The following is a 27,865-nucleotide window of genomic DNA, read 5'->3' as shown; positions in this document are numbered from 1 at the left end:
GTACGACGAGATTCGGTGCTATGAGAATATCCATTTGGTAGTATGTGTAATTGTCGGCCAAAACATACATTGTTAAATGGGTTTTTTTTAAATACCTTTAATAATGAATCATAATTAAATATAGTCTCAAAACCAAATCCCTACCCACCCCTACCACACGCCTACCTATAGTTGTCCTGTATGTCTGTCATTGCTACCTGATCACACACGGTGTTAGTCACATGTCCAGATTATTTGCAGTTTATTATGTCGCAGCTGCAATATTGCTGAGTGTGCAAAAAATACCATTCGTTAATTCAGTCACGTTTTAGTGCAGGTAAGAGCTGGCTCGGTTTATTTGCACAAAGCCTTCTTAGATTATTGTAGTGCAAACACTTTAACATAGGCAATATTCGCGGAACTCAGATTACTTGTGTAAATGGGCATTTTCATTTGAGTGCGGCGGTACCAATGCTTGTACTTAGATACATAGGACTTTAAACCTATTGCATCGGATCAGAGTGAGTTAGTTTAGTTTTACGCCGTTTTTAGCAATATTCTAGCAATGCCACAGACACCTGAAATGAGCTTCATACATTGTACCCATGTGGGGACTCGAACCCGAGCCTTCGGCGTGACGAGCGAACGCTTTTACCACTAGACTACCCACCGTGCCCTTATTAGAGAACGAGTTAGTTCTATTATTAAAGATAGTAACTGCAACTTGTACAGAAACAATGATATCACCACATGCATATTTTCCATGGGGGACCTATCACTATCTTGTCATTGATATGACTGATCGCAAATGCAAGCATCCGTACGCGTCAATGAACAGCATGGATCGTTATTGTATACAGCTGAAGATCCAAGGCTGACAGCTGTTAGTTCGCAATCCATTAAATCCCATAGTGTAAGCTCAAGGTAACAACCGGCATTATCCGCCTCACATTTCCAGCCAGTCTGATCCCGTAATCTCTTAGCGTAAGCTCTCCGTTTTATCCACCCCGCCACTCTTCCTCTGTCTGAAGCATGATGACATAATCGATTCCTTCCTGCTATGCACTCGTTTATCCATTCCGCCTCTACCAAGCGCCTGGATCCAGGACAAAGGATTCGTAATCTGATCACAAGTTATTGAAATACATTGTCCTTCAAAAGCGTCAATTTTGTTAGGAAATAAGATATAGGTTATGTGACGGAAACACAAATATTGTATAGCGCATATGTTACTCCCATAGCGGTGGTTAACTAAGATCAATTCCAAGCAGCCTCCGGCTAGTCGTTGCCAACAGGTGGGACGGCCTCGCGATACTTCCCTACGCTCGCTGTTCATGGGAACATAAATTGGAAGTCACGTTTCATAACAAGGCCCAGCTTTGTCGTAGGGAAGCTATGGTGGACGCGGTGTTGTGTGGTGTTTGATGAAGGTGCACTGCAATCTTGGCACGGCCTCTTCTGGTGGCACCGACCGTGGAGCATCAGAAGATAAGGGATCAGTTCTTTTGTTCCACAACCATTGATCTATGACGACATGGGCAAAAAGGTAGGCCCTTCACTTGTATCATCGTGATATGTTATTGCATGTCATGGCCAATATGAAAACACCCATTTCATGATATATTCATTGACTACCTAGACTATATGTTTTCAATTTGTTCTTCTCAAAAGATCAAGAAAAAGCAAAACGTTCCAATGAAGTATGATGACCAGTGCCTATCTGTTACCTTCTTGCAGTGCATCAGTGCTGTGTAAGCAATGCAATGATTTGCATAAAGGCAGTTTTCCCCAACTCGATTCCATTATCGAACTGTTGGACTGTTTCCATATGATGCGAGCTGATTTGAGCCTATTAGAGACAATCGCTTCATGAAAACTGTTATTATATCTTATATTGTTATCTTCAGTAAGGATGGGTAGGTAACCAAGTGGTTACTAGTAAATTGTCGGCTTATCTTCACGAAGACCCGCAAATATTCCCAGATAGGCACAATGCGTGAAGCCAACTTTAGGTTTCAACGGGCTAGCAACATTGCTGCATCTAGATCTCACGAGTTTATTTTACTTGTAAGAAGGATGCCTTGGTATTTCTATGACAACGCGTGTGACACATTCAGAATCAGATTTTCAACTTTTTGAACACACTTGCGTAATACTAAAGTCTGAATAAACCATCCCGGCGTCATATATTCTGGGTTGTTTATGGTTTCAAACAATATCCCGCCCGATACTCCGATAGTTTATAAGTGATAGCATTTCTTGTAAAGACATTCATTCCTCTATGAGCTATTTCAGGAAGAATAATAAAAAGTAGGTCAATACGATGCCTGCTTGTGGTTATTGTTTTTCGATTACTTGGCAACATGTGGTTCTAAGAGTTGCTTCCCAGTCAGGCGTGATAAGGATGACTGCCATCTCGCCATGAGTGTGATCCTGTCCCGCACTGAGCACAGGTGACAGTCATTACTCACGTAGTTTACAGATTGTTGTAGATAGGAAACTGCATGTATCGCGTTTGGGACGTGGTCGTTAGCAAGCTGTACCCTGCAAAAGACTCGTAGCTCTGAATATTGTAGAAACATTAATGTTAGGCATTTTAATACGAATTTATATACTTTAAACATGGAACGTGTTCGTTACTGAGTTGTGTACTTTTCCAAATAATTTTAGCTCTGACAATATTGTCAAAGAATATTTACTGTCAGAGATATTAATGCGAATTTTTATACTTTAGAAATGGAAAGTGTTCGTTAGTGAGGTGTGTACTTTTCAAAATAATTGTAGCAGTGAATATTGTCAAAGAATATTTACTGTCAGAGATATTAATGCGAATTTTTATACTTTGGTTATTTACCTTAAAAACAGAAGGTATGGGGATTGCATAAATTTAAGACGCGATTAGAACCGACTGTCTTTCCTTTGGGTAAAGGACGTACACAGATTAATCTAAAACATTTTAGAAAGGTCGGGTTTTAAAGAACAGTTCAATGGAGGAAGTCATTGATGAATATACCACATCCTGACTGCACTGCTTGAACATCGCATTGTCATGTTAAAGACATGCTCGGATGCTTTTCAAAAATCGTTTCGTAAAATACGATAAAATCGATACTCCACACATTTGTAATCATTACTCTTGATGAGGTTGTAAGTGCCAAATATAAAAAGCTCTCCTATATGTTTGAATCGGTTTTGAACCAGATTTGTTTCCAACATCTTGTGTTTGGTTGTATGCATACAGTGATCTCTATTGCACGAAGTAGTTTAATGTCACAGATTCCACTCAACCTATTGATAATTTTATTCTTTATAAAAAGCCCTTTCTACAAGAATGTGTGACATTCATTTAATTACCACATACAGCCATATATATGTATGTGTCATATATATGTGCATATCAATATAATATATTCACACAAAATAGAAGTTTCAGCTTTTCATTAATAGATCAAAGTAAATATCAGTAAATATCTCTTGACAGCAAGAATATAAAACGATAATATTCAAGATTGTTAACAGGTTCATTTGCCTTGTTAGTGGGCATGCTAATAGGATCCTGCACTAGTTTATAGTAAATATAAAGCATGGTTTATATCTTAAGTATAGGAAGCCAGCTTCATTCAATTACAAGCGAATGATTAACTATAGTTTCTCCAGAAGTATTGCCAGTATATCATTTGGTAAATGACAAAGGTGTTATATAGGATAACCCACGCATCTTACATACGAACGCTGGATGGGATCGTGATAGTCATTTTTCTTTGTTACTTGTTGTGTTTCCTTTAAAATCTGCAAATATTTCTAAATGTAGTAAATGTGGATGAAGTTAGTGAGTGAGTAGGCGAATGGGTAGGTGAGTAAGTGAGTGAGTGAGGTGAGTAAGCGTAGTTTTGCGCCGCATTTAGCAATATTCCAGCAATATCACGTCGGGGACACCAGAAATGGAGCTTCACACATTGTACCCATATGGGGGAATTGAACCCGGGTCTTCGACGTGACGAACGAACGCTTTAACCACTAGGCTACCCCACCTCACCTGTAGTACATGTGAATACATTAAAACTATTATACTTTTCAAAAGTTGAAACGCTCGTTAACTGTAGGGATTAGATCATCCAGACTCTGGCCAAATTTAAAATAGATTGCGACATATACCGAATATGGTTCTCTTAGTCCAGTGGTAGGTCTAAGCCTTTTATGTGACGAAACTGAAACAACACTTTTCGGTGTTTAGATGGCAATATAATGTCCACTTTACTAAGAATTCACTTCAGTGTTCTGGTATTGTGGGATTGTGTCTGCAGATGAGTAGCCGTTGTCATCTTCATCAGTGGAACACAGGAGTCTACGATATACACTCATTCCAGTATATATGTTGGCTGTGTGAATTACAGTGAATCGGTGTCATAGTGCGGTAGTTTATAATTGAGTGACCGATCTACCTGCTTTACAGCTTTACACAGTAAAAATGTACAAAATTTTGTTACTGCGAACTACCAAGACTACCAGTACCTAATATGAAAAATCCGATACGTGAATATCCGGGTTAGAATTGGTCTTCAGCAACTCATTATGGTCATAAGAGGCGACTGACGGGATCGGGTGGTCAGGCTCGCAGACTTCGTTGACACATGTCATTGTATCCCAAATGCATAGATCGATGTTCATGCTGTTGATTACTGGACTGTCTGGCCCAGATTCGATTAATTGCAGACTGCCACCGTGTAGCTGGAATATTGCTCAGTGCAGCGTTAAACAACAAACAAACAACGAATAATCCATTGTCTAGTTTGTCAAAACAATATTTCAGTATTAAGTGTGATAGGCGTATGAGTCTACATATACTTGCTGTCACTGATTTGCATTATCAGTGAACTATTTAGGTCACTGTCATTGTTTAATCTTTGGAATGTTTTTCGGCAGATATCTCATACTTACGTTTTTCTGGCGTTCACGTGAATTTACCGAAACAGTTCTCACGAATAAGGGCTTCTAAGAAATTTTATTTTTTTTTGACTAAAGTTGACAGGACCAATGAGTGTTTTGTACATCGCATTTTACATCCTACATTATACTTTAGATCACATGGTGACAATGGGACTTTAAATACGTTGTGGACGGGTGGGTTGTTGTTTATGTGGGTGGGTGGTCGGGTGTTTGGTTGAGTGAGTGAGTGAAGCTTTGCGCCTCCTTCATCCATATTCAAGTAATAATGCGATAATCTAGTGTTATTAGACTGAGTAATTTATGTTATTTGGATAATGTGCAACGTAGACCGTGAAACCCGGATTCAAACCTAAGACCACTAGTGTCTGGAACGCCTTAGGGACACAGATCTGCACAGAAAACTGTGACTTAAACAATGAGTCACTTTGTTCAAACTGACCCCTTCTTCTTCTCATTAAATACTAAGCTAATCAGAAAAGAAACAATACCGTCATGACGTTTACCAAAATGATCAAATAACTGTGGTAGCCACGTGTTGGACGCACGTCATGTTTAAATGACACGCGCTATTAGGAAAACCATTTCTGTAACATTTTCTGGGTCCAGTTGGATCGTTCTGTTAAAAGGCAAAATGACACTTTATCATCACATTAGTCCTGTGGCTACTCGTAACGGTATAGCCAGTGCAGGATCTTGTATAACACTTTCTCGGCGTCAGCACACGCTATGATGCCTTCCAGACTAAAAGGCTATGCATTCTGTCGGCTGATTCCTGTAACATTGGCACATTCCTGCATTTTCCCTTTGAAACACTCTTAGATATATGGTCTTCAAATTCGTTTGGGTACAAGTATCAAATCGAAAGAGATTGATTGTTATGTGTTAACACAACTTTCCCATTTACACCTTTTGCTTGAAGCAAGTAATGACAGACATGAAATACCTGACACCTTTCACCCATTAGTACCTGTTATTGAATGCCACCTCGATAAGTTACATTTATACGAAAACAACTTTTTGTCCGACAGAACAGTTGATGCAGTCAAATTAAATTTGCAATATCATTTCTCTTTTGCAATTATATTTATATTTTTTAATGTTCCATAAATCAAATTGCTTCAGATCTATGCTATCAAACTCAGTAATCAATCTCAGTTTCAAACACAACTATCCAGTATATCCCATAGAATCCCGCATCCCATATCCCAACCTAGCCCGGACCATCGTTACGCTCAACCTTATCCCAGTTGCCATTACATCGTCATCTTGTCTAAAGGTAGACTTTCATACCCTTAATCCGTATCAAATCAGTTCAGTCATCATTGTATCCAGTATTCGAACATAATCCCTACCTCCACCCCTTCCGCTTCCCAATTTTACATTAACATTATCCAAATCATATCTCTCACTCACTCATACACACACACAAACACACACACACACACACACACACACACACACACACACACACACACACACACATACACTTTCCTACCCACACCCAGTTCAAGTCACAATCACAATGTCATCCAAAAGTAAGTCTTAAGCAACGTGACCATCTAATGCCAATCTGCATCCTGATTCCCATCCCTCGCTGTATACCTGCATGAAGTGTCAGCATGCTACTCGTATCCAATCCTCAGATGACACCACTTCAACGTAAAGGCTAAACGTTGTTATAAAGTATCGCATGTTATTCCATCGATCACAATAGACGCAAAGGAGAGGCGGTGTATTAAACATTTACAATGTCAAACGTGGGCCGGTAGTGTCTGGTAAACCCTATATGAAGATGTACAATACCTGCGTGTTATTTCAAATAATACTGGTTTTATGCAGTTTGGTATAATGCTCCCTTTAGAACATTCAACACACATGATCTACTACCTAAATGATCATTTTCTCTATCAAAGCGGAATTAAATGAGGTATTGTCTGTTTGAATTCTGAATAAAACCTAGTGTCTGATGTACGTAACTGCTCATGAGCTATAAAAACTATTACCCACACAGCTGCCTTTGAGTTGTCCCTCTTGCAAACTCCGTGTTACATGGCAGTGCATTGTATCATTTGGGAATTTTTGGTAAAACATAATTTTTGTTAAATTATTTGTTCCCGATGTAAAGTCGGCGATGCCATCCTAATCTGATCATTCATGCGCCACCCCATTCTGTGTGTTCCCTGATCCCAAAACCCATATATATATGTACTCTCAACTCTACTGAATTTGTCTGGTTTATGTCATTCTGGGGCGATGGGGTAGCCTATATTAAAGCGTTCGCTCGTCACGCTGAAGACCCGGGTTCGATTCCCCAGATGGGCACAATGTGTGAAGCTCATTTCTGGTGCCCCCTGTCGTGATATTGCTGGAATATTGCTAAAAGCGGAGTAAAACTAAACTCACTCATTCACTCAATTATGTCATCCTCATCCCTAATTCAGTCCTATCCCCATCACAATTCTAACCCATATCCGCCCTTATCTTGACACCTGATCTTCCCCATCCCAATCCATCCCCAGTCTTGTCCCATCCTAGTTTCAAATCCTGTTCTTGTCTCCACTTACCATTGACAATGACTTCGCCATTCACGTCCACCATTTCGTCTCCGTTTCCTTTACCATCCAGATCTATCTGCCGTCCCCAATCTCTTCCCATCCCAACCCGGCATCTTTCTGTCACCATCCCCAATCCTGCCCTATCACAATCAACAATCCCGTTCTCTTATCTAATTCTGTCACAATTAGCAACAACTCCCCCATCACCCTTTCGTCCCCATTCCCGTTCATATCCACGTCCATCTGCCGTCCTCTATCTCGTCCTGTCCCAACCCGGCATCTTTCTGTCATCCCCAAATTCCGTCACCATCCACAAAGACGTCTCCATTCAATCACCAATTGCATCCCCGTTCCCATTTACACCCATATCCAGTCCACATCCACATATCGTCCACAGCCATGTTGACGTCCATGTCCAAATCCCCACACACCATTGTCACCAGCCCCAGCCCCAGCCCCAGTCTCAGCCCCAGCCCCAGCCCCAGCCCCAGCACCAGTCCGAGCCCCAGTAACAGCACCAGCACCAGCACCAGCACCAGCACCAGCACCAGTCCCAGTCCCAGCCCCAGCCCCAGCCCCAGCCCCAGTCTCAGCCCCAGCACCAGCCCCAGCACCAGCCCCAGTCCCAGTCCCAGCACCAGCCCCAGCACCAGTCCGAGCCCCAGTCCCAGCCCCAGCCCCAGCACCAGCACCAGCACCAGCACCAGCGCATCTTTACCTTAATTACTATGGTTTGTTACACACGTCCAGGTGAAGTATTCAAGTTGTTTTCTTCATCAAAGGGACACACAACATTAAAAACGCCACCAGCAAGCTTTGTCCGTCTGGACAAGTGGTTTGTTTTCGACAAAATAAGAAATATACTACTATCATAATTATTACAGGATTTCTGTTATCATTACATCTTAATGGCCAGGGTTACTTTTGCTTATATATATAAGGACGGTTGGGTAGCCTAGTGGTTAACTCCTTCACTCTTCACGCCGAATATATGGGTTCGGATCCCTAAAGGGTACAGTCTGTGAGTCCCATTTCTGGTGTCCACCGCCGTGATATTGCTGGAATATTGCTAAAAGCTGAAACAAACTAACTTTGAGTATATACGCTACAGTTCTGTCCTTTCTTGCGTTCAGTTTTCTAAACTTATGAAAGAAAGGGCACTTGTTAAGTGTACTCAGACAGCCGTGTCGTGTAAAGTCCACAATCGGAAACTGACCTTTATCCGTCATCGACAAGCGGCGTTACCATAGAATACGTATTGTGTGAAAGTAATTCAATTTAATCGACACACGGGGTTAAGACGTCGTATGTTGGGTGTGTGTTTCAAACAACGCTTTTTCTGAATGACGTCTGGCTGGAATTCGAGAAATCGATAAGACATTTGTCGTTTAATGACATGTCACAAGAGGGCACTGTGTAATACTTATCGAGTAGTATTTATCGTAAGTACCAACAGCCGTAACTTTGTGAAAGACTGTTAGTTACAGATGGTTGAACAAATGTGCCTCTGTCCCTGTTGGTCCCTGTTTTGTTTTACACTTCGAAGTAACGATCTTATTGAAGTCGAGACACATATTGCTGGCGTAATGAATTATGTATATATTGCATCTTTATGTCTTAACACTTCTGACGTAACTGCGTCAATGTTAGTTCTATATGTTGCTTAACATATGGAAGCAATTTTCCTAATGAAGCGCAGCTGCATTTTATTGTAAGTAATGGTGCAGGTTCGCAAACGTTACCAATATCACAAGGAGGCACTTGTGGTCCAGAGGTTTTGTTATCGATTCATTGGTAATTCTTAGGAGGATCTACAATAATGTTCCAGAATCTCTGAAACATGTTGCTTTTAGCATAGGGTTCAGAATATTTTGTGTTCTAGGAAATACTGGACACATATTGAGGTCGGGTTTGCTGAGCATTGTTGCTTGTCCTGAAAATTTATATTTTGTTTTCGTCCCCCTTTTGAGACGTCAAAATGACATGTCTTGAAGTATACACCGACAAATGCCCGTCCAAAATAACTTGCCAGCATACGTAGGCTGTGGCTACCCTCCAAAACGTGTAGGTATACTAAACAATAACTGTCAACCATATATATAATTTAAGACATCTGATTTCGACTTTCATTCGAATAGTTTAGAGAATTCAATAACTTTTGAATTTGAATGAATTTTCCATCGGGTCCAAATTATCTTTTATCCAAACTGGTACTTCACCAATAAGGATTATGTGTGAGATTATTGTCCATAAGGATCGTTTTCTGTTAGTTCTTGCTGTCAGAGGGTACCTGCTCTACAAATATACCTCGGTATAACTAGAATGATCATTAAATGAGGGATGTATAGTCACAATACAATTTTTTCAGACAAACATTAGCCGGGTGATCACATGTGGTGACTTGGTTCAGTTTCATAATAATTATATATCCCGAATCCCAAGGGCGTTGCTTATGATATCAACCACTTGTTTGTCGAGCAAGACACGAACATCAAAAGGTGGCCATGTTATACTTGTAGACCAATGGTGTTGTCTGGGACGTAAAACAACAAAGAAAAGAAAAGCCAAAGCTAACTAAAACATAAAAGTCATTCAAACACAATCATCTGTTGTCAATCATCTTTTGATATTCATCCATCATTTGATATTTTTCTCGTGGATTTTAGCCTTCAAATACAAACAGCTAACAGACTGTAATTCATAGTGACAGAGTGAAGTCTAAGGTACCTAGAGCCACACGTTTTCATTCATATGTCAGATCAAAGACGCCATTACCACGTATAAGTCAGCACCGTATTACGCCACCAAAGGAAACAATTTTATTTGCCTCATTTTTCACTCCACATAATCATCTGGGAGACAACGTATCAGCCCAGCCCGCCACGCAGCTGGCGACAGGCCCTGCTAATGCCAATTATTATATCAAAAGCCGTTGAATGCCGGATCAATGAACGAGGTAAAGGTATTCTCTGCCACAGTGTCCCGTTCACGTCCTGGCGTTTAATATTCAAAGCCCATAGAGAAACAGGTTGGATAAATCTTTAATCAATTTTCAATTTGAGATTACTTGATCTTTGTCAATGGTTTGGTCAATTAATTGAATTCCGACGTGAATAGGAAGGAACACACGTATCTGTGTCGCATTAAAAATGCAAGAATGAACCAAAACTGAAGTAACAGTCGTCATCAAGTTATGGCACTAAACACATGATGAGTCTGCAGTGGTCTCTTTGTTATCTGGGATGATGGTATATGCAACAAAGCAATAGCATAGGCTGGTGATTGAGTCGACTGTATCCGCCACTGTATGAAGATCATGTTACCACCTCCCAGTCGATTCATTTACTTCAGGGGGCGGTCGGGTAGCCTAGTGGTTAAAGCGTTCGCTCGTAACTCCGTAGACCCGGGTTCGATTTCCCATATGGGTACAATGTGTGAAGCCCATTTCTGGTATCCCCCGCCGTGATGTTGCTGGAATATTGCTAAAAGCGGCGTAAAACTAAACTCACTCTCCCATTTACTTAACCGGCCCAGACACCCATTCTCTACAATCTAGGCATATTATTTCATGTCGATGTGAGAATATTTCGCTCATATGACGACGTGCATGCGTGTGTGTATGTGCGGCTGCTTGTACTAGCCCAGACTGAAGCTGGTTTTATAGTGCTAGCCCACTGAGATACCATGCCGCAGTGAAGCATGTATATCCCACTCAGACACATTATACCGACTCCGAGCCGACCAGTCCTTGTTGTACCCATTAATGCCGAGCGCCAGGCAGGGACCAACAAGTACCATATTTTAACGTCTTTTGGTATGACGCGGTAGGGGATCGAACCCGCGACCTTCCGCTCTCCGGGCGGACGCTCTAACCACTAGACCACGGAGGCGGTCCTGTTGAAGACGTCTAAATTGGACGTATGGTCCTACACTTCTGTACGCTTTAGCCAGAAGCCCGGATTAGTGAGTTGTTAGCCTGCTGAATAAACTCCAAATATCGAAAAGATTCGTTTCTTTGGTCAAATATTTTGAAATGTCAGCTCCGAGATGTTTGTAGATTATATGAAAGAAGTCTAGCAAGCCGTTTGCTCGAATACAATGATTATCAGTATACTAATGCGATTATACTTATTGATGAATTAAAGCCTTAAATCTGGGACGTTAAATCTGGTCGGTATTGAGATCCGGAATAACACGATTTCGGTTTGGACAATTTGCTGTACTCGTTGTTCTAGAGTAATCATCGTTGGTTCCTTATTTTCATCACGGCTACTGGTGAAAAGACCTGAAATAGGAGGGCGCAACATTGGGTTTCCAAGGTGATTACTCATTCACAGTTGTCTTCAAGTAACAAACCATTTAAGCCGCGTTATGCAGGGTCGGGGCTGGTCCCCAAGGAAGCTAAAATTACTTCGTTGAGACTCGAGTTTAGACATGTCTGACCTTTCGCTTCGTGTGATCCGACATTGAAACAAGATATCCAGATCACTGACTGTCTTGGGTATTAGCAAAACGGCGTAAGGGGAGCATTATTATAAAAACCGTGAAACGTTCAAGACCCAGGTTCCACTCTCGACAATGTGCGGAAGAACATCATTGCTGCTATGGTCTTTCTTTTTTCACAATGACAGTGATTTTGGATGTTGGGGAAAAGGACGTGACAACTGCATTTCTCCTCTTCCCCATTCGACGTGACATGCTCTACATACACGATACATCTGAAACGACCTGATTTATGACCTGTGGAGTTATTGTTGTTACAACAATTGGTTTCACTTCAATCAAGGATTAAGAAATAAATCAACAACTTTCATAATATTAATATTTCATTAAGATTCAATTTATAAAACACACGACAATAAATATATATACAAAACATACAATATATATACAAAACATACAATATATACATAAAATATATATACAAAACATACAAAATATATACAAAACATAAAAAATATACAAAATGATTTATTTACATTGCTTTGTAGCCTATGTAGATACCTCTGGGATCTGGAAACCTCCTACGTATAGCCAAAACCACACACGAAGTAACTACACGTCTGTTTCCATGACCAGGTGAAATTACAGTGTAAACGTTTGGCCCATCCACTACACAGTGGAGAGGGCTTATTTAAGTTGGATAACTTGTGCCCAATCCGTTGGGTTTCCAAGGTGATTACTCATTCACAGTTGTCTTCAAGTATCAAACCTGGTCATGGAAACAGACGTGTAGTTACTTCGTGTGTGGTTTTGGCTATACGTAGGAGGTTTCCAGATCCCAGAGGCATGATGCATGACCTCATAATTATTCTACGCAATTACTGATAATGTAATATGATATGAAAGTAGTTAATCTTCGAAACTAAGTTTCAGGAATGGAAACCAACAGTAGACACATGACTATAGTTTCTTGTTGGTTTCCATTACCGGAACTATCAGTTTACAGTATCCATTATGGATTCTATTAGGAACCTAAGTTACCCAGTTTCAATGAAAGGGTACCAACTGGATGCCAGGATGGTCAACTACATGCCAAATAGTTGCATATTTGAAGTTACTTAGTTCAAAACAGTGCACAGGAAACCAACATGAAACTACATATTCTGGTTTTATGTTGGTTTCCATTTAATGAAACTTCAATTGCAAATTCCAGGAATGGAAACCAACAAGAAACCTATAACCTTAGTTTCTTGTTGGTTTCCATTTTCAGAAATGCAAAAATCAAAGAATCCAAAATGGAATCTAGTTGGAAACTCAGTTACTCAGTTTCAGTGAATGGAAACCAACTGGATTCCCCAATTACCCGCTATACGGATGGTTTCAAGGTTTCAGGAAACCAAGTCATTTTTGTAGTGATAGTGAGTGATTTAAGTGACTCTAAACTTTTGATGGGTAGTATATATAAAACCGTTGTGTCGAAGTTGACGGGACCTACGTAAATATTTCGAGTTATCCCAGGTTTGGGACAACGGCAAAACGATTTAATATTAAATACGCAGGGACCAAACCTTAAATTCGAGACAAGCGTAAGTGTTTGACTGTATCATCTTCAAGGGCTGCCTTTAGTTTCACAGTTGAAACAAGCTTGGGGAAGATGCAACCCTCAAGGTTAATATATTATATAATGAAATTGACTTACTCCCTTTTCACAGCCTTGGACATAGATTATTGTCCATCTGTGACAGAATATGACCGTTTATCATACATAACATACAGACTGTGACCATGTAGACCGTAAACTGTAAACACGCGTGCACGCCGCCACCCATACACAACTGAAAATAAATAAATAAAAATACTCTCGAAGCCGGCGTTAAGCCCAACTCAATCATTCTTTCTCTTGAAATCTGCAGACACTCGACGACGAAAAGAGCCTATGTAGAAGCACCAGCGAATTCTCCGACGGGGATCAGTATGGCAACGGTGGCGGTAGTTTCTATGGCTCAATCTTCCATCAGCTCCAAGAAGTGAACGAGGAATCTGAAGACCCGTGTGAGTTCCTCGGTCGGGCATTCGACATTATCTGGAATTCATGTAAGTTATTGCGTTTTATATATAAATTACAGTAGCGTAATCTATACAGTAGGATAAATTATAAGTAAATAACCGTCGTTGCAACTGAAAGAATCCCTCGAAGATCGGGGTTAGGATTGGTCTTTAGCAACCCGTGTTTGTCGTAAGAGGCGACTAAAGGGATTGGGTGGTCAGGCTCGATGGCTTGGTTGATACATGTCATCGCATCTCAGTTGCGTAGATCGATGCTCATGCTGTTGATCACTGGATTGTTCAGACTCGATTATTTACAGACCGCCGCCATATAGCTCGAATATTGCTAAGAGCGACGTAAAACTCAACTCACTCACTCATTCAACTGAAAGTTAATCTATTTCAATAGCTTGAGGTGTAAGATGGTGTATTATGAAGCATATAGAGCAGGATGATGTGTTACAATTGCTTAAACAGCATGGTAATACTGTAACATGATATTAGGTTAAACAACAATAATGTATATTATAGTAGCTCAAAAAAGTGATACGCGTAATTATAATAATCTATGCTTATAACGAACACGGTTATATCGAATTGACGGATATAACGAACTGCGGTTTTGGTCCCAGACACTTGTGTATAATCGTTGAAATGCGTATAACAAACTATAGTTATACGAATTAAAATGAGTGGCTCTTTAGATTTCTTTGAGAGGCATTTTAGAGTTCGTTATAACCGTAGTTTAATGCAACTCGAACAAGCATTTACCAGTCACCAATATACCTTTTTGAAAACCCGAACAAGCTCCTAAATCGTTTCCATATGCCCTACCTACCGGCCAGGATATGGTCAGCAGGCATCCTTGACCCAAGAAATGCGATGAATATATTATTTATGCCGGTACATCTCATGTCTGCCCTAGTCATGGCGAGGTATGAATAAAAAAGTAATATTTTGTCAGTTAAGTATTATTTAACTGGAACATATACATCATTTTGATGGATATTGATTATTTTGTGTATGTTTGTCAGAACCAAATCAATAGCGGCACCATTAGCGTCAGATGTGCCTTAGATAAACATTCATCTTAGTTGTACTTAATACAGAGGGACAGGTTGTACATAATTCATACACAGATAACATTTTGTGCTTTATATTGAAAACAATAGTTTGTGAAATGGCTTTCTTAATGGTACGCCATCTTGGTTCAGATCGTGGCATTGCAGATTTTCAAGTCACTTCGATTTGGATATATTTGAAGTCTTTCAAGAATTATCGTTTTGATTAATTATAGATTACTTATGTTCAGATTCTTCATGCTTCTTAAAACACCCACGAGAACAATTGAATATACATGTACACTACATTTATTGTTTGAAAATTAGAACATATCTTATTGTAATTACTCGGTGAAAGGTACAAGCTAGTTTGGCTAACTTAATCACTAAGTTAATACACACACGCACACACACACACACACACACACAGACAGACGTATATATATATATATATATATATATATATATATATATATACGTATATATATATTGATTAATCTTGATATATACCTCTATACTTTTGCTACTTCACATGTACATGTCATTACGGACATGAGAAAAGGACTATTGCAAATAGAACTAATTCATTTAGAACAATTGGTTGATAGATACATCTTGCTCATTGTTACATATCTTACTCGGCGTCGCCCATGAACATATCTTACTTTGTGTTATATAGCTTAAACAACGTTACATATCTAACTAATTGTTACATATCTTACTCTGGTAAATATCGTACAGAATGCTGCAAATCTTACATGATGCTGCATGTCTTACTCGGTATTTCTGAACCAGATTCTAACATATTTCGCAGATTATTCTGGTAATTTCTAAGCTTAGAAAATACTTCTAAGGTGGCAAGACTAAGAAGGTCTTTCTGACCAGGTTCCAAAGTATCTTGTCCCATACTGTCAGTAACGGCGGAATGGACTACGAAGGACATGAAGATAATCGTGACGTTCTATGTCAAGGCACGGAGGCTGGGAGTGAGGAACTACGAGGCAGGCACCTTGTAATCTGAAACACGAGATATATTGATCTATTTATACCAAATCTCAGCATACACACCACATACATAACCACGCTATTATGTCGTCAAAATGTCTACTTAACTAGATTATCGTAGTCTGTGCAATATGTATATTACCAAACCCAATATTCTTTGCGATTGGACATAATCTTTGACGGGGTTTAATGCAAATGAATCTCAGTGTCCTTCAACAAATGTTTTGTCATTAATGTGAAACTCGGTTACCACCAACGATTTGTCTTTACGCCACCACCACGCCACGCCACGCCACGCATAAACGAACTTCGTACAACAAATTATCTTTACACAGACCCGTAATTAACCTACGTACAACAGCCCGTCTTTACAGCTGACCCCCAAATGACATTCGTACAACAACTCCAAAATGGCCTTCGCGAAACAACTTGTCTTCACGCCCATTCCCAAATGGCTTCCTGCAAGAACTTGTCTTTGCACCAACCCCCAAATGGCCTTCGTGCAACAACTTGTCTTTACACCCATTCCCAAATGGTTTCGCGAAACAACTTATCTGTGCACCAACCCCCAACTGGCCTTCGTGCAACAACTTGTCTCTGCACCAACCCCTCACATGGCCTTCATACAACATGTCTTACACGGACCTGCAAATGACCGTTGCACAACAATTTGTCTTTACACCAGATCCAACATGACCTTCGTACAAGAACTTTACACTAGAAATTATACCTTTCACACAGCATTCATTTCTTTACAGTATACCCCCAAACGTACAACATTGATGAATATACCGTGAATATGAGTTTATTAATATTGATTGATTCTATACCTATCGTGTTGCAAAACCGTTAAAGTACCTATACATGAAACGGTTTGATAGTCAGTTTGAAAAATTCGTATATATGAATCATGAACCTTCAAGTTACACAATGACGCCAGTATGTATGTTATTGATCTGCTTCGTGTTCTGACAATCACATATGAGATAATCAATAAGCATTATACTAAATTATGAACTGTGTGTGGGTTAAGAGTCATGCTCTGAAACATGTAAAAATACAGGTTAATGTACTTGATGAAAAAACTCCATGTGCGGTTCTAAAATACTGTTTGATAAGTTTTCCTAAACGATCAAGCACTATCTCACTGAATGACCGTGCACCTTATCGAAAGATGCTGCATATAACATCCATAACAGTCTTCCATAAGAATTGCTGAATCAACGAATTCAGCTCCTTCTACGTGTCTTTTGCTATTTTTGCGTAAGCAACATATGTTGGTAATTATTCTATGGTTGTCTATGGACATGGTTTGTTTAATTCTATATTGATTAGGGTACTTGTATTGGATTGAAACATAGGTTCACCTTGACATTTTTTCTGTATTAGTTTACAACGTGTTATATATCTACGAAGCGTGTAATGTGTTCATGTCTATAATTTTATATTGAAACACGTGTGTACTTTTATCAAGTCCAAGGATAGGAGTTGCTCTATTTCTGATGATAGTCTCGACGGAAAATTATTTTCAACTGCCATTATATATTATAACATCATCCGGTCGGATGCAATTTGAATATCTAATAAAAATAATATATGTATAAGACAATCAATAAATCACATTAAAAATAGTGTCATAGACATTTAAAGAAGCAATTGGAAAGGGATCTGACATTTGAGGTGAGGTGAGATGAAATGGGGTTTAACGTCGTAAGAATATTTCGCTCATATGACAACGCGCATGCGTGTGTATGTGGCTGCTTGTACTGGCCCAGACTTAAGCTGGTTTTAAAGTGCTTGCTCACTGAGATACCATGCCGCAATTAAGCATGAATATCCCACTCAGACACATTATACTGACTCCGAGCCGACCAGTTCTTGGTGTACCCATTAATGCCGAGCGCCAGGCAGGGACCAACAAGTACCAAATTTGAACGTCTTTTGGTATGGCGCGGCCGGGGATCGATCTCGCTACCTTCCGTTCTCCGGGCGGACGCCTGGCCACAACACCACGGAGGCGGTCTGAAATATGAGGTTTGATTCTTTTTTTACCCAAGTACAACTCTGCGTAGTTAGACAATCTGTCTTAAACTGGGATTTGGTGGGTCCTAGATATCTAGTGTCACACGTGAGACAGTGAGGTACCGCTCCATAACGCGTGATTTGTTCGTATTGAGGAGCCTTAATTTCATTGTTCAATTTTAAAATCAAGCTACATCTTTTACTGAATAAAGATCGTGCTCAGTTGCGATGATTTATTCATATTAATCTATTTATTCGGTTGGATGATAAAAACATAAATGTAACTATGACTCTACCATTTCAACGCCCGTCAGACTTTTCCCTTCGCGTACTTTACCTTTTACTAAACCTTGGCAGTGTCAGGTCCACTTTTCAATAGTCATGTCTCTCTTTATGTCGTTATACATTCAAGTAGCTCCATCCTTTGATGTTGACATTTCACATTTTTTTACACATAATCGATCATCTTATTTCCTTTTTCTATAATATTTTTTTTTTATTCCAGCAGCACCCACGTGATGAATGCTTGTATGTAACGGGTGACTGTGGCAGAATGAATTTAAAATATAGGGATTCAGATGAAACTATTTTTTCTGATAACCGATAAAAGCAAACACAAACTTAGAGATACCTATAGTTCATATGTGAGTACCATGACCTCATCCACTATGACAGGAGACTACGGGACAACTGGAATAGTACATACATCTATATAGAGCAAAATACAATAGTATGTGAAGACTACTTAAAGGTAGTCATCAAACAAACATACATTGCCCATTAAATTTACAAAATAGAATTATTGCATGGATTTTTTTTCTATGTAAAGTATTTCTTTCAATTAATGAATTTTTAAAATGGTTAAAAATGAGTTTCGCTTTATTACATTTGCATACATGTATATGAATGTAATACTTTGCCCCAGGTAATAAACATATGTGACAGAGATTAATTTTAGCACCGGTTATCATCTTTTAAAGAGACATTACTTATTTTGGAGATAATGAGTGAACCATTATAACATATTTATGTTTTGTCAAGAAGGAACGTAATATGGGAAACGGGCCTCCTTGGAGACTTCAGACAAAGCAAATTGGTTTTAAAATACGAAGAGTGAGTGAGTTTAGTTGTACGCCACTTTTAGCAATATTCCAGCAATATCAAGGCAGGGGACACCAGACATGGGCTTCACACATTGTACCCAGGTGGGGAATCGAACCCAGGTCTTCAGCGTGACAAGCGAACACTTTCACGATAAGGCTACCCCACCGCCCCTAAAGTACGAAGAAGAAAATGGATGCAATATGTAACGTTTTAAAGGAAATGGTTAGATAAGGAGGAACAAAATCAGTAACTACATTTCTTATACACAAACAATAGTTTCTAGAAATTTCCATTTTGTTCTCTGCATCAGAGGAAGGTTCTAGTACATTCCAGCACTCTGTCTAAATATAGTACAAGTATAAATATGGCACACCGCTTCCCCTACAAGTATAATGTGTAACACTGCCTCATGACACTTCATACATACACTAATGATATAATATTAGACGCAACAGTTGTATGAAGTTTATTCTCCTCCAGTGAAGTTGGTACAACATATTTTATTGGCTTCTGAAGATGTTTACAGAATCTTTTGCAGTTCCCTGACATATTTGTGGACATGCCATAAAGCGATCCAAGGTTTAAAAAACCCATTAAGAGCAAATAAGAGATAATATATAATGCAAATGGCTGTTCAGCTGAACTCTTTATATTCTTTCGGATCGATATATCTTAATATATATTGAGATGTTTACATCATGCTTTTGAACTGGATGAAATATCTATTACTCAAGTGACTGGTGTGATAACTAATTTTCAAAAGGGAGATACACCCAAACTGGAGATCAATACCTCTTTTGAACAGCATCCGGTGTAGCTGAAAGAGTTATACGTTATTACTATAACTTATTAATGACGATCGGGTACATTTCATAGCAAACCATTACATTGGTGATAACATCCGGTCGTTATATGATACTATGGCAGTCAAATGAAAGCATACTCTTTCTAAGAAGATTTCAAAGAGCATCAGCGTTCTGTCAGCGTTAAAATATTCAGTAGAAACGACAAAGAAATCTTTGCTGAAAGCATAGTCGATGGTACAAGTCTGACTATGTCATGACTGTGTGTTTGTTTGATACCGCATCCACCAGTATTATAGCTGTACACCCCCCCCCCCCCTCATGTCCCATTTATGCTTGACAACGGTACAAGAATCTGTATCGAAACGTCGCACTCATGAATGAAAGAAGTTGTTATCCATAAAGTTTGTTTTATATTGTAATTTCCAACTTATAAAATGCCACACAAAGAAATTGTACGGTACGGTCTGTAAACAATCGAGTTTGCATCAAACAATACAGTGATTGACATCATGAAATACGCCAACAGGCCATGTGCTAATGAATCACTATCAAATAGTGATGATATCAGGTGTTCGCGAAAAGGTGAGCTTATCCTGCCACACCTGTCACCCGTCATAAACACATGCAAAGGCTTGTCAACTGTTCACCTGATAATAATCGAGAATGTGTGGTACAAGTCATAATATTGAATTGCTGGGACATAATGTTTGTCACTGATGCGTCCAATTTTGAAATAACCTCCACATGTCTACCATAAATCTTTTTACCGAGGCCTTGAAAGTTGTAACCTTGATCCAAGAACTTCATGGTAAAAAGAGCATGCTTGATTCTACGTCAAAAGCTGTAAACCTCCAAAATGTTTTAAGGTAAACTTTCACAAAACTAATTACTCATCAATTAAGATGACTGAACCAAATATTTTGCAATTCCCTATATATCTTGATGCTTGACATACCTTCGCATGTGTTTGTGACGGGCGTCATAGTTAGAGCAGGGAGTCGGAATCGCACAATTGGCCCTGTATTTGCAGAAATTTTCTTAAAAGTATGGAAATGCATTTGTAATTTTAAAATGTCGTTTCATAATCCTATTGGGGGAAAACCTGGCTGCTGCAGATATCATATAAAATAAACAAATTACAAATAAAAACATATTTTTCAGAATAAACAACATTTTTAACGTTCGTAATGTCCTTATCTAGAAGTTGTATTGTGAACCTAGAGATGTACGAATCATGTTTATTCGAGAGTTATGTCCATGTATATGTATAACCTAACACTGAGTCATTAAACATTTTGCACACTCAGCAATTTGTCAAATTGTCAGTTGCGTCATTCTGTGACTGGTGTCTTGCTGAATTCAATGCCGACAATGTACATAAGGATTTTAATAGTTTGCTGTTTTCCACGATGTTTTGTCATTTTGCTGTTTTGTTAAATGAGTGTTCAATTATGGGAGTATATTTATTAAGAATCTGTCTGTTTCAAGGGCTGATGACCATCTTCTTGGTGTCACTCACTGGCCTACCCATCGCCATGATTGTCATTGGTGAGTGAAATCAAATATATCCCTGCTTTGTGTAGAGATTACAGAAGAGTACAGTGTGTATACCGTATGGTCGTTATAGAAAATACAACGTTCTATCAGTGTTTTTACTAATTACTCTGTAACATCCATTTGCTTGTTATAGTAAATTATTAATATGTAATATTTACACGTAAATTGTCGACCTATAGAGCATAATGTTACGAGGAACATGTGTGTGCCCAGTTGCTATAGGCAGTGTCAGTTTACATCGAAGCTTCATAAACCGTGAAGATCCGGGCTAGAACTGGTATTCAGCAACACATGCTTGTCGTAAGAGGCGACTAACGGGATCGGGTGGTCAGGCTCGCTGACGTAGATGATGAATGTCACTGTATCCCAACTGCGTCGATTGATGCTCATGGACTCATCAGTCATTGGACATTCTGGTCCAGATTCCATTATTTACAGCCCAGCATATTGCTAGAATATTGCTGAGTATGGCGTTAAACAATACGCAAACAAACAGAAACGTAATACATTTTCAGTGAAGAGGAGAGCTATATCCATAAAATAAGCAGTATAAAATATCTTCCTGTATACGTTCGCCAATTCAAATGCTAATGCTTTCAGAGAAGAATTAAGGAGATCCAAATATATACTTGGGATCCTGGCACCGTCATTATTATAATAACAACGGCTAGATTGAACACCCTTGGCTTACCCACCTTCAGAATGTTACATGATCAGTCCGTAAATGTACTTGCAAGAACATTTTACCCTGTAACATGTTTATGAACACTAACGTAGCTTGCGTGCATACGATATAAAAATAAGCAATGAACGTATTTACAACTGATCATTTCCTTTCTGCAGGAGGTTCTCACCGAGTAGACTGTCCCCGTGAACCCAAGGTTCCCATCTACCTTCTCGTTGGGGGAGGATTCGGACTCCTCAAGATGCTGCTGTTGCTATGGAGGCAGAAGAAGTCCCGTGACTACGAGCGTCTGGACGACTGTGCTGACGACGACACCGACGACATTGTGATGTCACGTAGCTTGCGGTTCAGCGGATACATCCTCACCATATTCCTGCTGTCGTGGTTCATTCTCGGCAACGTGTGGATCTTCCAGGTGTGGAAACCTAACTTTGTCCAGCCCTTACACGAGCCCATGAACTGGTGCAACGAGACGGTATACATGTTTTCTGTGTATCAAATATTTGCTTGCTATGGCCTGATGGGATTCTGTGTATTGGAACTGCTCACACTCCTCGTTGCATATGCAGTACAGAAACTGTGGGTGAAACCTTCTCAGCAGAAGTAGACGCAGAAGACCAGCAGAGAACTCTATTTTTGTACATTACAAATACTCCACGATAGCAATGACCGTTACCTAAGGAATGGCTTATTCAAACCACTGAGCATAAGGACAGCATATCTTTGAGTTATCAGCTAAAGCATGTGTTTCACTGCATAACGAATGCATTACAGCTTCTTTGTCATCCATCGACTCCTATGGGTTTTACAACACTTTCAAGTGCTACTGAACTGCGACGGACACATACTAAATGAAGCATTTGTTTATTGGCATAACAAAATACGTTTTGCTGGTGGATAATCCGTCTACTTTTCAGTCATAGTAATTCTTAACAACCCTACCAAGTGCTAGAAAGTAATTGGATAACAAGATTATGTGTTAATCATCCTAAATAACGAATATGGATTTTCTATGTGGCTCATCCACCGCTTCTTCGGACATTCATTATAACCCTGTCAAGTGCCGCAGAACGGCCAGGCAGTGATACTAACTGAAGCAAGTGGTTATTGGCATGAGGAAATACGTTTTGCTTAAGAAGCACAATCCGTCGACTTTTCAGTCATAGAAGATTGAATTTTTTTTAAAGTGGCTAGGCAGGGATACCAGCCGAGGCGTGCGATTTTGGCTTAAATGAATATTTCCTTATGGATTATCTATCGTTTCTTCTGTCATTCATTTCCACCATCTCAAGTGCTACAAAACGACAAGGCAGAGATACCAACAGAAACATGTGTTTATTGGCATAAGGAATACGTTTTGCTTAATGTGGATCATTCGTTGTACAACCTTTCAAGTGCTGGAACGTGGCAAGGCAGACATATTCAACTGAAGCATGTGTTTTTTGGCTTAACTGAAGAGTTTTTGCTTATGGACAATCCTTCGTATTATCTCATTGTAATTTTGCATGTGAGCACAATTTGTGAACTTGTGGGTTAATGGTTGATATCCTCATTGCACTTCTCAGAACATTTGCTCACTGATTCAATGGTGCAGTTTTAACTTGGTTTATGCCCAAGAACAACCTTTGTTATGTGTAACAAGTGACTATCCAACACATTGACCACAACGACCTACCCAATGTTGTATCAGTCGATACTCGCATTAAGAAACCGTTCAGCTTGGAAATCGCCACTAATCGTGCAGAGTTGTGTCCCCTTCCAGATTCCACGGGTTGAGGTTCGTTCTGTTATCTTTGTCTGTCAGCACCAAATTTGTGCTCATGTGTCTTGCCAGATTGTTATACGTGACTTGTACTGTTCCTTATTACGTTGACGTAGATTGATGCAACTGAGGCGGTATTACTCATTTTAACCTCCATCAGATGTTTTTAATTGTACTGAAATCTAGAACTGTTTGTATCATTCAATGACGCTCGGGCTTATATACATAACTAAGCCGAACAGAAGGGGCAATGAAAGCAGATTATCACATTTTAATTAATTCAACGCACGCATTAACTGACACATCCCTCTAGGTTTGCTTAAATTAACAATGCTTTCTCAATTCACACATATATTTTAACTCATTAAAATATAATTTTGTTAATGTAAAGAAGTATATATTAAAAGATTTCTGTCATATGCGATATGCTGGTGAAGCATTTCTACTCTGGAGCATCAACTTGGCTCATTGTAATAATCTATCTACCATAAAAGAAACTATGTATTTTACTATTCTTAAGGATTACACACGGCGGATACAAGTGCCTGTAAACTGTCTGTTTGTGTGCGTGTTGTGGAACGACAAGAGATTCGGCATGACAGCGTTGTTTGCTAGCATGTGATGAATGATACCATCAACATTGTGGAACCCACACATATTCAAATGTGTATTGGAGCTGTGATGTCGTTGAAAAACGTGAAACATTGTCTGAATATAGAAAATTAAGAGATGCCAATGTTTCAAATATATTGTTGAAACGCCATAAACTGGATCTAGAGTGTACATGGCATGCTGGTAACTAAATGTTTAAATGTTAATAATGTTATTCTCTTAAGTACAACATTTGTATTTGTATTGAACAGACACTATTATTGGGATGTTGTATATTCTGAGAGACATATATATAAGTTGTGTACTCAGTCCTCACTACCAATAAGACATCCTTGTAATATTCATAATCCTAACTGTTGTGTTCATCATACATAGAATAATAAGATCTATATCATACAGATTGAACGAGGACATGATGTAATGTCGACAGTGATAAAATATTTTCGATCTTGAACATATAAACCAAATACGAAATATATCGTTGTTTACACTCAGCAATAACGGGTTTTTTAAGATAAAACAACATATTCCATGTACAGGGACTGTGATAGCTTTTAAATCAAAGTATTTATCATTTCCACCAGAGATTGTTACTATTGTAGAATAAGATGAGGTATAAAGATACTGCTGCATATTTGGGTTATGATAGTATGAAACAGGTGCGTTATTGTTAAGTGGGGAGTAAAAAATGTATGTGTCCAAACCATTGACACTGACATCATTAAGACAGACATTAGCCGGATTGACAACATGGGTATTGTTCCGTCAGACAGTTAAGATGATGCTCCTTCGTAAATATTAGTGCTTGAGAAAAATGAATTTAGTATTTGTTCATTAGCAGGTTTTATTCAACTGAGCATATGGATTTAAGCCTTATAGTTGTGTGACTAGGTGCTGATGCTATTGACTACAACAATGTCCTCATGATCAAGCGACAGAGATGAATTCATTAATTTTGTGTGGCTTAATGAAAATAACACAGCAATTTGGTCCTTATATTGATTTCTGATAATCCTGACATTTCTCTCACTTGATTTATATTAAATTACATCGGAGGCATTTGAGAAGCGGCTCTCCTTTATAATATATGTCCATACCTTATCATGGAATATTAAAACGTCCACACGCTGCCGTGCAATAACGACGACCTACTGACACTAGGTCGTTGTCCAGTACTAACACCAGATCATTGCCCGGTTCACCTCTTTCCTGCCGCGTGGGTGACAGTCATGATGTGAAATCTATGCGATTAAGTACCTAGATGGAACATAAGACACTTGATGCTGTTGTGCTAAAGTTCATATATGGGATCTTATTGAGACAGCTGGATCAGGGATTATTTCCCTTCCGGATGGAAACTGAAGACGAGGTTGATGGGACTCAAATACAAATAGATGGGATAGAAGCTTCAAGCACATGCTGTAGGCTTGCCACTGAAGTAGTCGATAAAGACATGAGTAGGTGGTCACTGGAGGTATTGTAAGCCTCACTGGAGATGACGTTCAGGGGATATAAGGACAGATTCATGTAGATCCGACAGTTGACGTTACCTGATGCTAGAGGATAGACACCAAAGTTAATTAAGGTTCGGTGGATACAAGAACAGATGTAAGGATCTGGACGTCCCAAAAAAATGTGTTCTGATATTTTTCATTTTCTGACTTCTTTGTTCTGAAGCAGTAACTAACTATATATCCATTTCCAACAAACAATGCCAGACCCCAAAAGAATATTATAAGGCGCTTCCCCAGGGCACTGAGCTGGGATAGGTATTGCACACGAAAAAGAGCTGACAATAAAGTTAAAATCTTTTATCTCTCGACATTAAGCTATGTGTTCTTTTAGTTTCGATGCCTTTTCCATTCCAAGAGCAATAAGAGCAATATGCTCTTGCCTGCCGGATATTCGACGCACACTTGATTATTTCATGCTAATAGGTCTTAAGTGGATATTTAAAATAATAATGAATAGCATACTTTGGTGCAAAATGCTTTTATAGCCCATATAATGACACAACAGAACTACTATACGTACTTTATATGCACCTGGAAATAAGTAGAATATAGTTCCTTAAATTTCCATAATCTTTATCTTGCGTGTATGTTTTGAAATATCAGTACGTTGTAAGGGCATTAATTCTGTTTTGAGACATACCTAAGATACCGCCGACACCTGCTGACATTTTATACAAGAACAACGTGTTTCACAAGACGTTTTGAAATAATCAAACTGCCAGACAAAAGTAAGTATATATGAGACATTTGGACTTGATATGAATCCAAAACTTACAAATGTTATAAAAACGGTACTAGGCAGATGAGTACTTAAAACATATGAGACAGATATAAAAATATCACCATGGAACATCCATTCCTTGTTTTTATTTCAACCACCTTCAGATAGGAGTGAACACTTTCTTTGTAAGGTAGCTGTTTATACCAGGTGAAAGAGTAGTCAAATATTCATCGCGGTTTACAAGACGTCGTTAGACAATTTATTTCGTTATCAATATTCCTTTATTGGTATATTACATTTTAAATATAAAAATAATGGGGTTGGTTTTAGTTATTTTTTGTCAGAGAAGTGACACAGGGTAGGATATTAATTGAATTGCTATTTCATAGGGGAATATATGGTTAACGGTCATTTATTACTTTCTCGGTGTATAAATCTCAGCATTCAACTATATGTGTTGTATTGTGTTTCTCAAGACAAAAAAGTATATTTTTCTATTACAGGCCTTTACACACTTCTGTAACACAATTCTGTCTATTTTCTACTTTTATTAACACCTGTTTTTGATTCTTGTTGTTGGTTACTATTCATTCATTAAGCCTGGGGACGCTCAGTGCCTGTTTCCCCCGTTGTTACATCGCTCCAATATTGCTAAACGCGGCGTAAACCCACACTCACTCACTCACAAACCAGTACCGTGAGAGGGATGTGAAGGGGTTGACATAGTGGGTGATAGTAACAGTGGAGGAAAGTACGGTTGGACAAAGATATTACCTGACCTATCCATCGTATGAACTTGAAATGATCGGAAATACTCAATGCCATTTAGAAAGTGGTCAAATGTAACATACGGTATATTTGGGATTACACTTTCTCAGTAAAGTACAAATTCTAGTACTTTTGTTGGGTTGAGTCCCATCCGGGATTCGAACCCACACCCTCAGAGTCAGGCACCTAATCGCCAGCATACAAAGTCAGACGTGTATTTCACAGCTTTCGGCCGTGGGAAGCCGTGCCAAATTAACACTTATCAGAGGGGTACACAA

The 27,865-nt window shown here is 39.1% G+C and overlaps 1 protein-coding gene across 1 annotated transcript; it reads left to right on the top strand.

The window, feature by feature from the left end:
• Nucleotides 1-1,087: 1,087 nt before the first annotated feature.
• On the top strand, nucleotides 1,088-27,640 carry LOC124270832 (transmembrane protein 272-like). The gene is made up of 4 exons (XM_046705889.1): nucleotides 1,088-1,525; nucleotides 13,838-14,018; nucleotides 21,457-21,516; nucleotides 22,369-27,640. The coding sequence occupies exons 1-4, from the start codon at nucleotides 1,514-1,516 to the stop codon at nucleotides 22,815-22,817; spliced, it is 702 nt and encodes a 233-aa protein (XP_046561845.1). The 5' UTR covers nucleotides 1,088-1,513; the 3' UTR covers nucleotides 22,818-27,640.
• The last annotated feature ends 225 nt before the right edge of the window (nucleotides 27,641-27,865 follow it).

This window comes from Haliotis rubra, unplaced genomic scaffold (genome assembly GCF_003918875.1).
Source record: "Haliotis rubra isolate DU_JTF1 unplaced genomic scaffold, ASM391887v1 Scf155, whole genome shotgun sequence".
NCBI classification, from domain to species: Eukaryota; Metazoa; Mollusca; class Gastropoda; order Lepetellida; family Haliotidae; genus Haliotis; species Haliotis rubra.
This window is presented reverse-complemented; position numbering and strand designations above follow the sequence as displayed.